The 15,217-nt window shown below is 34.6% G+C and overlaps 1 protein-coding gene and 2 pseudogenes across 2 annotated transcripts in view; all 3 read left to right on the top strand.

The window, feature by feature from the left end:
* Window positions 1–15,217, top strand: part of Elapor2 (endosome-lysosome associated apoptosis and autophagy regulator family member 2) — a 159,357-nt gene that overhangs the window by 70,473 nt on the left and 73,667 nt on the right. For both annotated transcript variants that reach the window (XM_078040123.1, XM_078040122.1), the window contains exon 2: window positions 4,838–4,958. In XM_078040123.1, the coding sequence (XP_077896249.1) occupies window positions 4,838–4,958 (121 nt within the window). The remainder of the gene's footprint in view (window positions 1–4,837; window positions 4,959–15,217) is intronic.
* On the top strand, window positions 10,218–11,433 carry LOC101956886 (catalase pseudogene; annotated as a pseudogene).
* On the top strand, window positions 11,207–11,934 carry LOC110596880 (catalase pseudogene; annotated as a pseudogene).

Below are 15,217 nucleotides of genomic sequence, written 5' to 3' on the forward strand. Positions count from 1 at the left end.
TATATTAGAGAATAGTTCAGCATTTATTTTTTTGGGGGCGGGGGGAGCTTGGCTAACTTCACTTAGCATTATATTCTCCAATTCTATCCATTTACCTGAAAATGCCATGATTTTATTATCTTTTAATGCTGAATAGTACTCCATCATCCATTCATTTACTGAAGGGCATCTAGATAGATTTTTTTTATTGACACACTGACTTGTAGTACTGGTGTTCTCTTGGAACCTTTATTCTTTATGCTTTCTTATAAAATTGTGTGTGTGTGTGTGTGTGTGTGTGTGTGTGTGTGTGTGTCTAGTTCACTCTAACAAAATCATAAGCCTGTTGAGTATAGGAGCTGTGTATTGTCTTAAATCACCCCCATACTCTTTAGGCCATATTACTTATTTAGTAATTAAGTGCCTGGGAATAAAAAAAAAATACTAATTTTTATATAAAAATGACATTGGTATATACATAAGTCACTTAATACAATATATGTTAATGTCTGCTAGAGTTTTGGTCTTGAATGCCTTTGAAAGGCCCATGTGTTAAAAAGACTTGGCCCCTGGGGTAGTGATTTTTGGAGTTGGTGGAACCGTAGGAAGTGGGGTCACTGGGGCTATGCCCTTAAAGGGGATAATGGGATCCTGACCCCTTCCTCTCATTTGTTTGCTTCTTGACTGATGAGGTGAGTATTTTTGCTGCTTTTCTACACGCCCAAAACAAGGGGGCCATTCAGTCATGGAGTGGAACCTCTAAAACTGAGCCAAAGTGCACTTTTTATAAGTTCATTATCTCAGGTATTTCAGGATAATGATGGAACACCGACTAATACAATGTCTCTATAACAGTAATACATATGTATTTTGTCAATATATAAACATACATAATTTATACATGAGATCTTTTCAAAACACTGTCTAGCCTACGTGTTAAATAGTAAATATTGTTATCAGAATTGAGAAATGAGTCCCAAGGTTTATAATGAATACCATGAGCCTTTTTTAGGGTAGATGACGTTGGTGTTTGGGAGTGCTGTTAGCATTCAATATTTACTTGGGTATATTCTGACATTCTCTGTTTTAGAAATAAGACAATACAATTTAATGTTTTTGTTGTTATTTAAGAATCTGTGCCTGTATTTTGATTTGTGAGTGCATGTGAGTAGTTGGGTAGTTTTGTGTATGTGGGGTGCCTTGATATCTATAGAAGGATAATTTTCCTTTAAGTGTTTTGTGGTCAGGCATAATTCCATGCTCTATTCCTTTTTGGGTTGTTTCCTGCTCCCACATATTTATAATGTTAGGCTTACAGGGAACTTTGTTGCTTGGAGCAGTGTCTTCATGCCCCAATATTCAGTGATTTGCAGACATGTTTAAATAACATTCATCCTTCACATTGAAGTGCACAAGGCACTTCTTCTTATTTGTAATTTGGAGAAATGTAGCTTGTGAGCTGATGTCTGTTTTTTAGAGTGTGCTATGACTCACTTAAGTGTGTTTGGAAATAAAATGTCAGGTGCCCTGAGTGTATGAAAAATTGCCAAGAATTTTCCCCTTGTCAGGCAAAATTGTGAAACACATTGAAAAAGGCAGAAAGAATTTCTGTGTGTCCTGTGTAGTGCACGTTCCTGAATTATCAGTTTCTGTAGAGGTCTTTCTTTGTCTTTGAATGATTTCACAACACTGTTAGAAGTAGGAAATTGATAGCATTACCAGTGATTCTCATGAAGACATGAGAATGCATTTTAGCCTTTGGAACACAATTGATCATTATCCTCTATATATTTACCATTTTTATGTTAATTAAATTCATTTCACTTTCCTGATTGTCTTTGTCCCTTGAGTTCTTTGAACTGGTGGTAGCATCCTATTGATTTGACATGCTAATAAAAATTACAAAGTCCTTGACATGTATTAATTTTATATTTGTATAAGAAATGATTTTACCTTTTCTCTTAAACTTGTCTCTTAACATCAGAAAATTCCCATTTCTGAAGGATTGATTTAAGCATTCAATCTTTATTTGAGTTGTGTTTAGTTAGGGTCTTGAGTGTTAAGTATAAATCTGAAAATTTATGTGGTGTAATTCTCTTTCCCAGAGTATCATTCAGAATACTTGGGAGGGGCTGTCATATAATGTCTCTTTAGTAATTTTACTACATAACACCACTTCTTAGATCTTTCTGTGGATTGAAGAGTTTCCTTCAGAAGAGATTTTTTAAATTGTTATTTGTTACCAAGCCATATGAAATAGCCTATTAAATAATTTAAAATAAACTCCATCTGGCTTGTACTACAGTCCAAATCCCTGACCCCTGTGCTATCCTCTGCATGAAATAGGTTTGTTTTCATTTTGGTATTTTAAAATTCTAAATAAACATGTCAATGCTTCTTGCTTACATCCTAAGAGTTTGGTATAACAACAGTAGCTATGGCCCTTTGGAGTCATTGGGTAATTTGGAAAGGGTAAATAGGATAAAAGAATCTTAGGGAAATTAAGTGGTGTATGACACACAATATTACAGCCAGAAAACATAATGCCTTTTTCATCTACTTATTACTGTTCTCATCTTGGATGTGGCAGCCTGGATAACTCAAAGGCAGTGTTGGAGAAGTGCTTTCTGGAGCTTACCTTATTTTATGCAGAGGCCTTGCTTCATTTGAAATTCATGCCAGATTTCCCCGCATCATTATTTTGCTAAGATGATAAGAAATAACCTAAATTTTCCATATAGAGGCCAGGATCTTCTCAGTGGGATATGGAAATAAGGGAGATGTTCTAATACAAATAACTGGGAACAGAGAAACCTGAAAGCCATTATGCAAATGAATGACCAGTCAAGCTACTCTATTAGAGGATTGTGGGAAACTGAATAATGCTTCCACCCAAAAAGAAAAAGAAACACAAAAACAAAAGATATCCAAATTCTTATCCCTAGAACACGGAGGTGTTGCCATATATGACAAAAAAAAAAAAAAGGAGGAAGATATAAATTGAGAACCTTAAGGGAAGATACCCAGATGGGCTTTGAGTGCAATCATAAGAGGAGAAAAGGCCGAGGCAGAGACTGGAGTTGCACAGCCATGGACAGTGAATGCCAACAGCCCCCAGAAGCCTAAGGAAAGAGATGGATTTTTCCCTAAAGCTTTCTGAGGAAGTATGGCCTGCCAATACCTTGAGGTGTGGAACTATTTTTCGACTTCTGACCCATACAACTATGAGAGAATAGATTTCTGTTGTCACAAAATGTATTTTGTGGTAATTCACTACAGATAACCATAGGAAATGATTATAGTTTGGGGGAACTGGAAGTGAAGTGCTATTATAATCAATACGTAAAAGAGGGGACGTGACTTTACAATGGGGTATCAAGCAGAGGCTGGAAGAATTTTGAAATACATGATAGACATCCTGGATTGTCTTGAACAAACTTGATAAATAAACAAAGATGAAAAAGACTGCTGGTGAAGGCTCAGGAAATATCACAAGCATGGTAGAAAATGGCTACATTTTCTTAGTATGTAAATTATCATAAACAGAGTATTGTAAAAAGTACAGATGAGCTGCTTTCTTCTTATTGCTTAGAGTAAAATATGAGAAGAAAAAGATGAACCAAGGGTACAGTAACAAAAAGAAAACCCAAACTGTGGATTTGGAAAATTATGTTTATCTAGATTGGAAAATATATTAAAACAGGATATTAATTGTTGGGAAAGGCTGCTGTGGAAAACAGGCAAGGGTGATGGCCTTCCCGTTCCTACTTCCCCACGGTGAAGTCATTAGGTACTTCTGTGCTTCTCTGTCATTAATATAGTCAGGGAGGCCAAACAAAATAGATGAGGGGCCTAATAGCAACATTCTGGGTACTGGATTAAATTAATAGGCTATAGAGGATAGATTTGGGATTTCTCTTATTCTTGAAATGCTCTTGTAACATCTTATCCTGATTCCCCTCCATTCAAGCATTGCTCATGTGTAATGTGCTGTGACCAGAGGAGGGCATTGTGAGATTTTCAAAGCAACCAAAAGCCAGAGACAAGTGGGTTGGCCTTAAATTGGCAATTGTAATAAATGGTCTATTTTAATACTCAGTGACTAATGGCAGCCTGCTGTGGTGGATGTGAATTGAGCTTGGGAGAGTTGCTTAGAAAATCTGTAATTTTTTTCTCTAGTATTTGAATGATCAATTATTATACTTTGTTAAATTTTAAACAGGGCAAGAACTAGGTCAATGGGAATGGTTCTGTTATTTCTTTGAAACACTTGGAGTGACTGACAGCAGTCAGTTTCCTAGTGTTATTTTGCTCTTTGTTGTACTCCTATCTATCAATCTTAGCGCTTAAAAAGCCTGCAAAAGAGATGGAGAAATGTGCTGTAGTCTTTGGGTTTAGGGGTATATGGTATGAAAGAATAAAGGTTACAGCTTGAGAATGTTGTCTGACCTTCCCTCCCCCATATCTTGAGTGCCTGCTATATGCCTTATATAATATTTTTTTTTGTATTGGGAATTGAACCCAGGGGTGCTTAACCTCCCTTTTAATTTGTTATTTAGATACAGGGCCTAAGTTGCTTAAAGCCTTACTTAATTGTGGAGGCTGGCCTTGAGCTTGTGATCCTCCTGCACCAGCCTCCCTAGCTGTTGGGATTGCAGGAGTGTGCCACTGTGCCAGGCTATCTAATACATTTTTGATCAATAAACTGCTTAGTGGGTGGAGTGGGAAAGGAACTCAAGTCAAACGGGGTGGTGTTTGGATAGAGGCTTACAAGCTAATTGTGTTAGAATGATTGATGAAGCACAGTTGTCTCATTAGAATCAGCTCTAACAAAGGCTTGTTTTGTGCCTGTTTGCAGAAAGATTACCACTTTGAATATACGGAATGTGATAGCAGTGGCTCCAGGTGGAGAGTTGCCATTCCCAATTCTGCAGTGGACTGTTCCGGCTTGCCTGACCCAGTGAGGGGCAAAGAATGCAGTATGTGCTGACTTTTTGATCATTTATTTTTCTCATTAAACCATAACATCTTAATATTAGCCCTGGGTATCAATTATAATGAATTATAATGAGACCTTGGAGAAATGAATGTATCTTGTTGCTGTCTAGCAGAATACATGGGGTCCTTCTGTGCAAAGTCCGTGATAAGACATGGATGTATTAAGTATCAGTATTATTGTTATTTGTAAAATTTTTTTATTTGAAATTTTGGAGGGCAGAGTGGCAGAATTTATCATTAGTGGATTTTTAAAAATTTTAAATTAAAAGAATTATTTGTTCTAATTAGTTATATATGACAGTAGAATACACTATGATACATCTTACATAAATGGAGTATAGTTTCTCATTCTTCTGGTTGTACATGTTGTAGAATTCCACCAGTTGTGTAGTCATATGTGTATATAGGGTAATAATGTCTGATTCATTATACTATCCTTCCTATCCAACACCCCTTCCTCGTCCTTAACTCTCCTCTACCTAATCCAAAGTAACTGTATTCTTCCCTAGCCCCCTGCCTTATTGTAAGTTAGCATCCCCATATCAGAGAGATCATTCAGCCTTTGTATTTTGGGGATTGACTTATTTTGCTTAGCATAATATTTTCCAGTTACATCCATTTACCTGAAAATGCCATAATTTTATTCTTCTTTAAGGATGAGTAACTTTCTTTATTCATTCATCTGAATAAAGATGAATTTTCTTTATTCATTCATCTGTTTAAGGGCACCTAGATTGGTTCCACAGTTTAGCTATTGTGAGTTTGAGTTGTTATAAACATTGATGTGGCTGTGGAATTTTTAATTGGGTAAATATCACTGAAAGTTTGTCATTTAAACATTTTTAAGTATATAGAACTATTATAAGTATATAGAACTATAGTAGCACTTAGTCATATTGTTTTCCTACTATTACTACCATCTATCCACAAAACTCATCTTGTAGTGGATTCCTTTCTTTTTAAAGCCACAAAAATACTTTGAGGTAATTTTTTGTAAGTATAGCCTATAAATAGATTATAGAATTACTAAAGGTCATATTTAATAACTTTACTTTTTAAAATTAAGAAGATTTGAAGTGTAACATTATGAGTTAACAGAGAAATACATTGTGGAATTTATTTTCATGCACAAACTCTATCTTTTTAAAAAGAAACTCTTTAATTTGGTAAGTCAGGGGTGTCAGGAGTTTCTACAGTAAAGTAGTCTAGGGGTAGCCTAAGGTTCAAAGTCAGATGGATTTACATTTTTTCCAGCAGTGTTCCAAATGGTATTCCTAAAAGTTTAGACAGTCTGTTTCTAAATGAAAATACAGGTAAGTAAATTTGTTAAATGGAAAACTAATTCTTTCTTATTCATAGAGCACCTCTCTCTTATTAGCTGGGAGAGCTTAAGCTTAAGTGGTGAGTTCACTGCACTCGGGGAGACTGCAGTAATTCTATGAGAAAAACACCATTATTTCTTGGTGAATGATATTAAATGAGTACATAGAGAACCTGAGTGCCTCTCCCTGCAAGATATTAGCAAGAGCCTGAAGAGACAGGAGGTTCAGTAGAGAAGAAGGTGATGTGAGCCTAGGGTCTAGGCAGCCTCCTGTGCAGAGGAGAGATCAATTCTCAGTAAGGAGGACTGCAGGGAAAGGGAAAGAGAGCCTGAGTAATACCAATGTAGTCAGTTTATTGTAATTGGCTTTGGCTACCTTCCTAGAACATCTGTATGGTATTTATACTTTTTTACTTGGCAGATGTCTTGATTTCATTCTAAACAACTCAATTCTGTCAGACTATCTAACCATTATGAGTAGTAACTGCATATTTGCATGATCTGGTGGTTCTGGCTACCACTGGATGTGGAGAGCCAATTGTCAGTTTGAAATCTGCCATGGTGGAAGATTTGCTCCAAATTAAAGGCCTTCTTCCCTGGCAGCCAGATTTTAAGTATTTAGCAATACACTATTGATTAAGTGTATTTGCCAAAGTTTCAAAATTCTGTTACAGAATTAATGCCTGAATAGTAATCATTACCAACTGAATGATGCTTGAGACCCTTTTGTTCATTATTTATTTAATAGTCCATAGATTATTTGAATTTGACTGTCCAGCAAGAACTTTTCTAAAATCTCTGACTAGTAATCAAATTACTTTTAATTATTACTTACATTAAAATGATAGTTATTTTAAAAACAATAACATTTATGTGATTGCTGGGACATTTTTTATCTTTGTTTTTGTTTAAAATCAGAATTTTCAAATATTCCTGTATAATTAATATATTTGCTCTGGTAGTTTGCAATATGACCTTAGGTCTATGACTTTTTCCTTGTTATGGTAAAGAAATTATTTTAAACTTTACAAGTAAATTAGTTGATCTAGCTAACTTAGAAGCACAGTTAATTTGTAATGTTGTTACCACATTACCAGTTATTAGTGTTTTGTTGTGGATGGCAGGGTAATAATAACTGATTATTTCAGTGGCTTAGATTTTCTGTTGCTAATAATACCTACAATTTCTCAAATTGTGATTATGTACCAAACATTGTACTTGGAGCTGTATGTCATTATTCCATTGTAATCTTAAAACAGCCCTCTGAGGTAGCTACTACAAGGTTGACTGTCCTTTATGTGAAATACTTGGGATCAAAAGTGTTTTGGATTTCAGATTTTTTCTGACTTTTGGAATACTTGTATATGCATAATAAGATATCTTGGGGATGGGACCCAAGTCTAAACACAAAATTCATTTATGTCCTATATGAACCTTATATGCACAAGGTTCAAGCACAACAAAAACTGACATCTGACTTCTCATTAACTTCACTCATTTCTGCATCATAACACTTTGTAATAATTACAGAACAAGAGAATACAGCCCCAGTTTGAACCCTGTGGCTTCTCCACCATTGGGTCAATCTCCTCTTTTATCCTGGAAGCACAAGCATTTCTAACATCTCTTCTTGACCTTCTAAGTGTCCTTTGATGTTCTTAGATCATCAAAAACAATGGTCCTCCTGGAGTGATTTCCTGGGTGATAGTCTCTTTTAATCTTTCTTTGGAAACAGGGCCCTTTGGCCTCAAACTAAATCTTAGAAGTGAAGACCTAGATATCCTTGGAGATGACGTGTGAAGAGAACTCTTTTATGTGTTTTCAGACAAGTCTAAAACACTGAGAGAGAAATAAACATAATATATCTCTTTTATATTCTCACATTTTTAAGGGGGATATGTGCCATGTATTTCTTACCCTTTCAAATATTTCTGAGTCTTAGACTTCAGTTACAACCTTAACATCATATTCTAATTAAGGATGACAATTTAAACATAATTCACTTGGTGTGTAAGCATTAAATGGGTCATTGTCTTTCGGATATTGTTTAATCTTGTACTTCAGAATTCATAATGTGCAAATCAATAATATATATGAAATAATCATTATTATCAAATGTATGACATGAAATGGATGTCTATATGGATATATTTGTGCATGTATATGTATATAATGTGTAGTACATGTGTTTGAGTTACTTTTTTATTTCTCATATAGGATTTAGTGAATTAATGTGGTTTCAATGAGACATTACTTTTACGTAAGTACGATTACATGTGTATATATCTATATTCTAATCTTTGGTTGTAAGCTTCTAATATTTAGTTTTATTAAGTGCTATGTTCAGATTAGTTAATTAAAACCTTAGATATAGATTCTTTTTAAAAAAAATTTTAGGGACTGGGGTTGTGGCTCAGTAGTAGAGCACTTGCCTGGCATGTATGAGGCCCTGGGTTGATCCTCAGTGCCACATATAGGTAAACAATTAAAGTGAAAAATCCATTGGCAACTAAAAATATTATTTTTTTTAAAAAAATTCTAATTTGGGGCTGGGGATGTGGCTCAAGTGGTAGTGCACTCGCCTGGCATGAGTGAGGCACTGAGTTCAATTCTCAGCACCACATAAAAATAAAATAAAGATATTGTGTCCACCTGAAACTAAAAAATAAATATTTTTTTAAAAATTCTAATTAGTTATACATGACAGTAGAATGCATTTTACATTTTGACACATCATACATAAATGGAATGTAACTTCTTGTTTGTCTGGTTGTATATGGTGTAGAGTTACACATGCAAATCATGCACATAGGGTAATAATGTCTCATTCATTCTACTGTCATTCATACCCTCATGCTATCTGCTCTCCCTTCACTCCCCTGTCTAGTCAAAAATACCTCTGTTCTTCCCCCACTTATTATGAGTTAGCATCTGCATTGGATAGAGATTCCTTTTTCTCTTTTATTTCTCTCAAATTTATTGTTAAAACCCATGTTTAATGATCCATAAGAAATATGCATAATTATGTTAGACAAAATATACTTTAATTAAAAACTGTTACAAGAGACAAAGAAGATCATTAATGATAAAATACCAATTAAACAGAAAGATAGAACAATTATAAATATACCCAACATTAGAGCACCTAAATATATAAAGCAAACACTGATAAATCTTAAGGGATAAATAGACAGAAATAAAATAATAGCAGGAAAATTCACTATCCCACTTAAAATAAAGGAAATATCATCCAGATAGAAAAATCAATGAAGAAATAACAGATTTTAACAGTCCTGTAGAAAAAAAATGGACCTAACAGATACATACAGAACATTCTGCTCTATAGCAAAATAATATACTTTATTTTCAAGCACATGTGTAACATTGTTCAGAATAAATCACATGCCAGGTCATAAAAATTCTTAACAAATTTAAGAAGATTGAAATTCTTTCAAGTATCTTTTCTGACTATAGTAGAATGAAACTAGAAATCAGTAACAAAAGAAAGGGAGCCACATGACCCAAGACCACCTGCAATGGTCCATAATGCCAATCAGGCATCTGTCATGATAGACAGAATCTAGCAGATGTACAGAATCTAGCCAATGAACAGATGAAACTCTGGAAGGAACAGAGGGTCATGTAGAAACCTGATGTCTTTACTCTCAAGGTGGTAACCCAATAGAAGATAGACTTTTTTTTTTTTGCATTACAATTCTTATTACACATATACAGCACAATTTTTCCATATCTTTAGTTGTATATAAAGTATGTTGACACTAATTCGTGTCTTCATACATGTACTTTGCCACATTCCACCATCCTTGCTAACCCCTGCCCCTCCCTTTCCCTCCCACCCCTCTGCCCTATCTAGAGTTCCTCTATTCCTCCCACTCTCCCCCTCCCTACCCCACTATGAATCATCTCCTCCTTATATCAGAGAAAATATTTGGTATTTGTTTTTTTTTTTTTGCATTGGCTGACTTTGCTTGGCATTATCTTCTCCAATGCCATAGAAAATAGACTTAATATTATTACAGCAGGACCCCAAGGGCCTCTTCTTGTTCAGGATGTGGTTTTCACTGATGAAAAAAAAAAGAGACTTTCACTTTGACAAAGACAGAATTCCTTAGAAAGTCATGGATACTAAAGGAGCAGGGGCCTTTGGCTACTTTGAGCTCATGCATGACATCACCAGATACTTTGGGGCAAGGAAATTTGTGCATATTAGAAAGAGGACTCTCAGTGCACTTTGATTCTCTACTGTTCCTGGAGAATTGGGGTCAACTGACAGAGTTCATGATCCTTGTGGGTTTGTAGTGAAATTTTACACAGAAGATGATAACTTGAATCTTGTTGGAAATAATACTCTGATTTTTTTCATCAGGGATGCCATATTGTTTCCATCAATGAATCATAGCTAAAACAGAAATCCCCAAATATACCTGAAGATGTGGACATGGTCTGAGACTTCTGGAACCTACTTCCTGAGTCTCTGATCAGGTTTCTTTCTTATTCAGTGATCAAGGGATTAATGGACATCAGTACATGAGTGGATATGGATCACACACTTTCAAGCTGGTTAATGCAAATGAAGAGGCACTTTATTGTAAATTCTAATATAAGACTGATGAGAGCATTAAAAAACCTTTCTGTTAAAAATGCAGCAAGAATTTGCAAGGAAAATGCTGACTCTGGCCTCCAGAATCTTTTTAAAAAATACTTATTTTTTTAGTTGTAGTTGTCAATATTTTTATTTTTTATTTATTTATTTTTATGTGGTGCTGAGGATCAAACCCAGGGCCTTGCACACGCTAGGCGAGTGCTCTACCGCTGAGCTACAACCCAGCCCCTCCAGGATCTTTTTTAAACACCACTACCACCTACAGTTCCTCCTCTTGAAAATTTTACATCTTGGTCATGTTGTTTAATCATGCAGAAACTTTTCCATTTAATCCATTTGATGTCACTAAGGTTTGACCTCATAATCCTTTTATCCCAGTTGGTAAATTGGTCTTATACTGGAATCCAGTTAATTACTTTGCTGAAATTGAACAGATGGACTTTGTGTAAGCAACATGCTTCCCAGTCCTTATAAAATGCTGCAGGGACACCTTTTCCTATCCTGACATTCACTTCTACCACCTGCAATCCAGATGTCTTTGGATACCCATGAACTGTCCCTTTTGTGCTGGAGTGGCCATCTATGATGATGATATGCCTGTGCCCATGTGCATGTACAACAATCAGCGTGCTTCTCCAGATTACTCTCTCAATAGCTTTGGTGCTCCAGAACAACTCTTCTGCCTTGGGGAAGAGTATCCAATGTTCTGCAGGTGTTCTGTGCTTTCACAGTGCCAATGATGATAGTGCCACTCAGGCATGACCATTCTATGGGGACATGTTGAGTGAAGAGTGGAAGGAATGCCTGAGTGAGAACACTGCTGGCCAACAGAAGACACATAACTTTTCATCTAGAAGAAAGTAGTCAAGAACTTCACTGATGTCCGTGATGCCTATGGAGCTATGTCCAGGCTGTTTTGGACAAATATAGCAGTGAGAAGTGTGAAAACATGATTCAGACTTTTATGTAGTCTGAGTCTTACTTGGATGTAAGAGAGGAAGCTAATCTGTGAGACCAGAGAGCCAAGTGCCTTGTCAAGGAGCTGTCTGCCTTTGAAACAACGCATAATGTTGATGGATGTGACCCACTTATGGCTGGATGGGAGATTCCTATTCAAATGCACAAATGCAAGCTAATATCTTCAAATGGTAATCCAGGTTTCTATAGCAAATAATGTAACACTGATTTTTATTGTTATTTCTCTAGGAGAAAATGAAGGTCAGGGCTTAACAGTCATTTCAAAGAAATATATATTTGCTTTTGATGGTTGAATTATTCATTAAAATAAGTACAAGGAAAGTTTCTAGCCAGAAATATGATTTTACTTGATAAGAAAATTATCTTGGTGAAATTAGCATGTTAACATAGCTTATTATATAAAAATATGGCTATCATTGTAAAATAAGAAAAGGCAAAAATGATCCACTCAGAAATTTTTATTTTTCTATGGTTCTTGTAGGGAAAATATGTTTAATATACCAGTGTCGGCAAAAGATAACTTTAGCACCATTGTGGCTTAATGTTTATTGCTGTCTGTAATTGATCAGGTTCATTTTTTTAAAATCTGGAATTACATTTATGCTAATACAATATTGATTTTGCAACAGACGGAGTTGTAATTGCTTGCATTTTTACAATAAGTCTGTACATAGAAGAAAAATGGAAAATTGAAAAATTTATGAATACATGGAAATTAAACTACATACTCCTAAACAACCATTGGGTCAAAGAAGAAATCAAATGGAAATCAGAGAATGTCTCAAGAGAGACAAAACAGAAACACAATATTTTAAAAGTTATGTGATGCAGCAAAAGCAGTTTTAGGAAATTTTATGGTGATGAATGCCTACATTAAAAAAGAAGAAAGATCTCAAACAGCCTAATATTACATATCAAGGAATTAGAAAAAGGAAACCAAACTACTAAGTTCAAAGCTGACAGAAGGAAGGAAATAATAGAAAACTGAATTATTTATTTAGCACATTAAAAGAATGATACACAATGACTAAATAGGATTTATTCCTAGGATCCAAGGATGGTAACACATGCAACTTGATTATGACATTAACTGAACAAAGAATAAAAAAATCACAGTTATCACAATAGATTCAGAAAAAGCATTTTGAAAAAATAAACACTCATTATGATATAAACTTTAAATAATTAGATATAGAAGGAACTTACCTCAACACAATGAAGGCCATATATGATAGGCCCACAGCTAACATTATACACAATTGTAAAATAACAAACTTTTTTTTAAAGATCAGAATAAGGCAAGAATGCTTAGTCTTGTCACATTTATTCATTATAATGGAAGTCCTCGCTAGAGCAGTTGGGCAAGAGGAAGAAATATAAGACATCTAAATTGGAAAGGAAGAAGTAAAGATATCTCTTTTTGACAATGACGTGATCTTGTATGTAGAGAACTTTAAAGACTCCATACACAAAAAATTTATAGAGCTAGTAAATGAACTGAGCAATCTTATAGGATACAAAATAAACATATAAAAATTACTTGTATTTCTATACGCTAACAATGAACTATCCAAACAGGAAAACAAGAAAACAATCCCATTTGCAAAAATGCCAAAAGTAATAAGGTAGGAATAAACCTTATGAAGGAAATAAAAGATCTGTACACTGAAAAACTAAAAATACCAATAGAAGAAATTAAGGCAGACACAAGAAAATGGAAAGATATTCCATGCTCATGGACTGGAAGAATTATTATTGTTAAAATGTCCATATTACCCAGCAGATTTATTCCATGGAATCCCTGTCAAAATCCCAGTGTCATTTTTTAAAGAAGAAATAGAAAAAAACACCTTAAGATTCACAATTACCACAATAGATTCAGAAAAAACAGGACATCCTGAGTAGCCAAAACAATTTTGAGCAAAAAGAAAAAAAAAAACCAAAACGGGAGGTACTACACTTTCTAATATCAAAATATTTTATGTAGCTACCCTAATAAAAATAGCATGTATTTGCATATAAATAGGTAATAGACTGATGAAACAGAATACAGAGCCCATACATAAACCTATGCATATATAGTCAGCTAATTTTCCAGAGTATAAGAGAGAACAGTGTTTTCCAAGAATGATTCCAAAAAAATCAGGTATCCACATGCAAAAGAAATTAGATCCTTATAAGCAGAATCAACTCAAGATGTATTACAGTCTTAAATGTAAGATCTGACACTATAAAACTAGAACATAGAGAAAAATATACAACATTAGTCTGGGCAATGATTTTTTTGGATTTGACCCAAAAGCTCAGACAAGAAAACAAAAAAATCAACCACCGGAATTACATCAAACTAAGATGTTTCTACACAGCAAAAGAAATAATTAATGAAATTAAATGGCAACCTATGGAATATGAGAAAATATTTGTAAATCAGATATCTGAAAAAGCCTTAATTTCTAAAATATATGGAATTCTGTAAGTTAATAGCAAGAATACAAACAACCCAAAATAGAAATGGGCAAAGGAACTAAATAAACATTTTTTTCAAAGAAGACATATTCTAGGTGTCATGACACATGCCTGTAATCCCTGTGATTTGGGAGACTGAGGCAAGAGGATCACAAGTTTGAGACCAGTTTTGGCAACCTAAAGCAACTTAGGGAGGCCCTTAGCAACTTAGGGAGACCATGTCTCAAAGTAAAAAAAAAAAAAAAAAAGGTTGGGGATGCACCTCAGTGGTGAAGTGCCCCTGGTTTAAAAAAAAAAAAGAAAAAAGACATACAAATGGCTATTAGACATGTGAAAAGGAGCTTAACACCATTAGTCATCAGGGAAATTCAAATCAAGACCATAATGAAATATCATTTCACACTTATTAGAATGGATATGACCAAAAAAATTTAAAAAGTAACAAATGTTCACAAGGATATGGAGAAAAAGAACCTTTATATGCAAATGAGGGAATGTAAATTGGTGCAGCTATTATGGAAAACCGAATGTAGATTCCTCAAAAAAATAGAAGTTTCACTACTGAGTATATTCAATGGTATTAAGATCAGGATATAGAAGGGATATCTGCATTCCCATATTCATTGCAATATTACTCACAATAGCCAAGATATAGAAGTAACCTAAATGTTCATTGAGAGGTGAATGGATAAAGAAAATGTGGTATACACATAGAATCGAATACTATTTAACTTTTATAAAGAAATTTTGCCATTTGTGACAACATGGATTTGAACATGAAGGGCATTATGATAATTAAGCCAGACATAGAAAGACAAATATTGTATGACATGATGAGTCTAAATAGTCAA

Source organism: Ictidomys tridecemlineatus, chromosome 2 (assembly GCF_052094955.1).
Source record: "Ictidomys tridecemlineatus isolate mIctTri1 chromosome 2, mIctTri1.hap1, whole genome shotgun sequence".
NCBI classification, from domain to species: Eukaryota; Metazoa; Chordata; class Mammalia; order Rodentia; family Sciuridae; genus Ictidomys; species Ictidomys tridecemlineatus.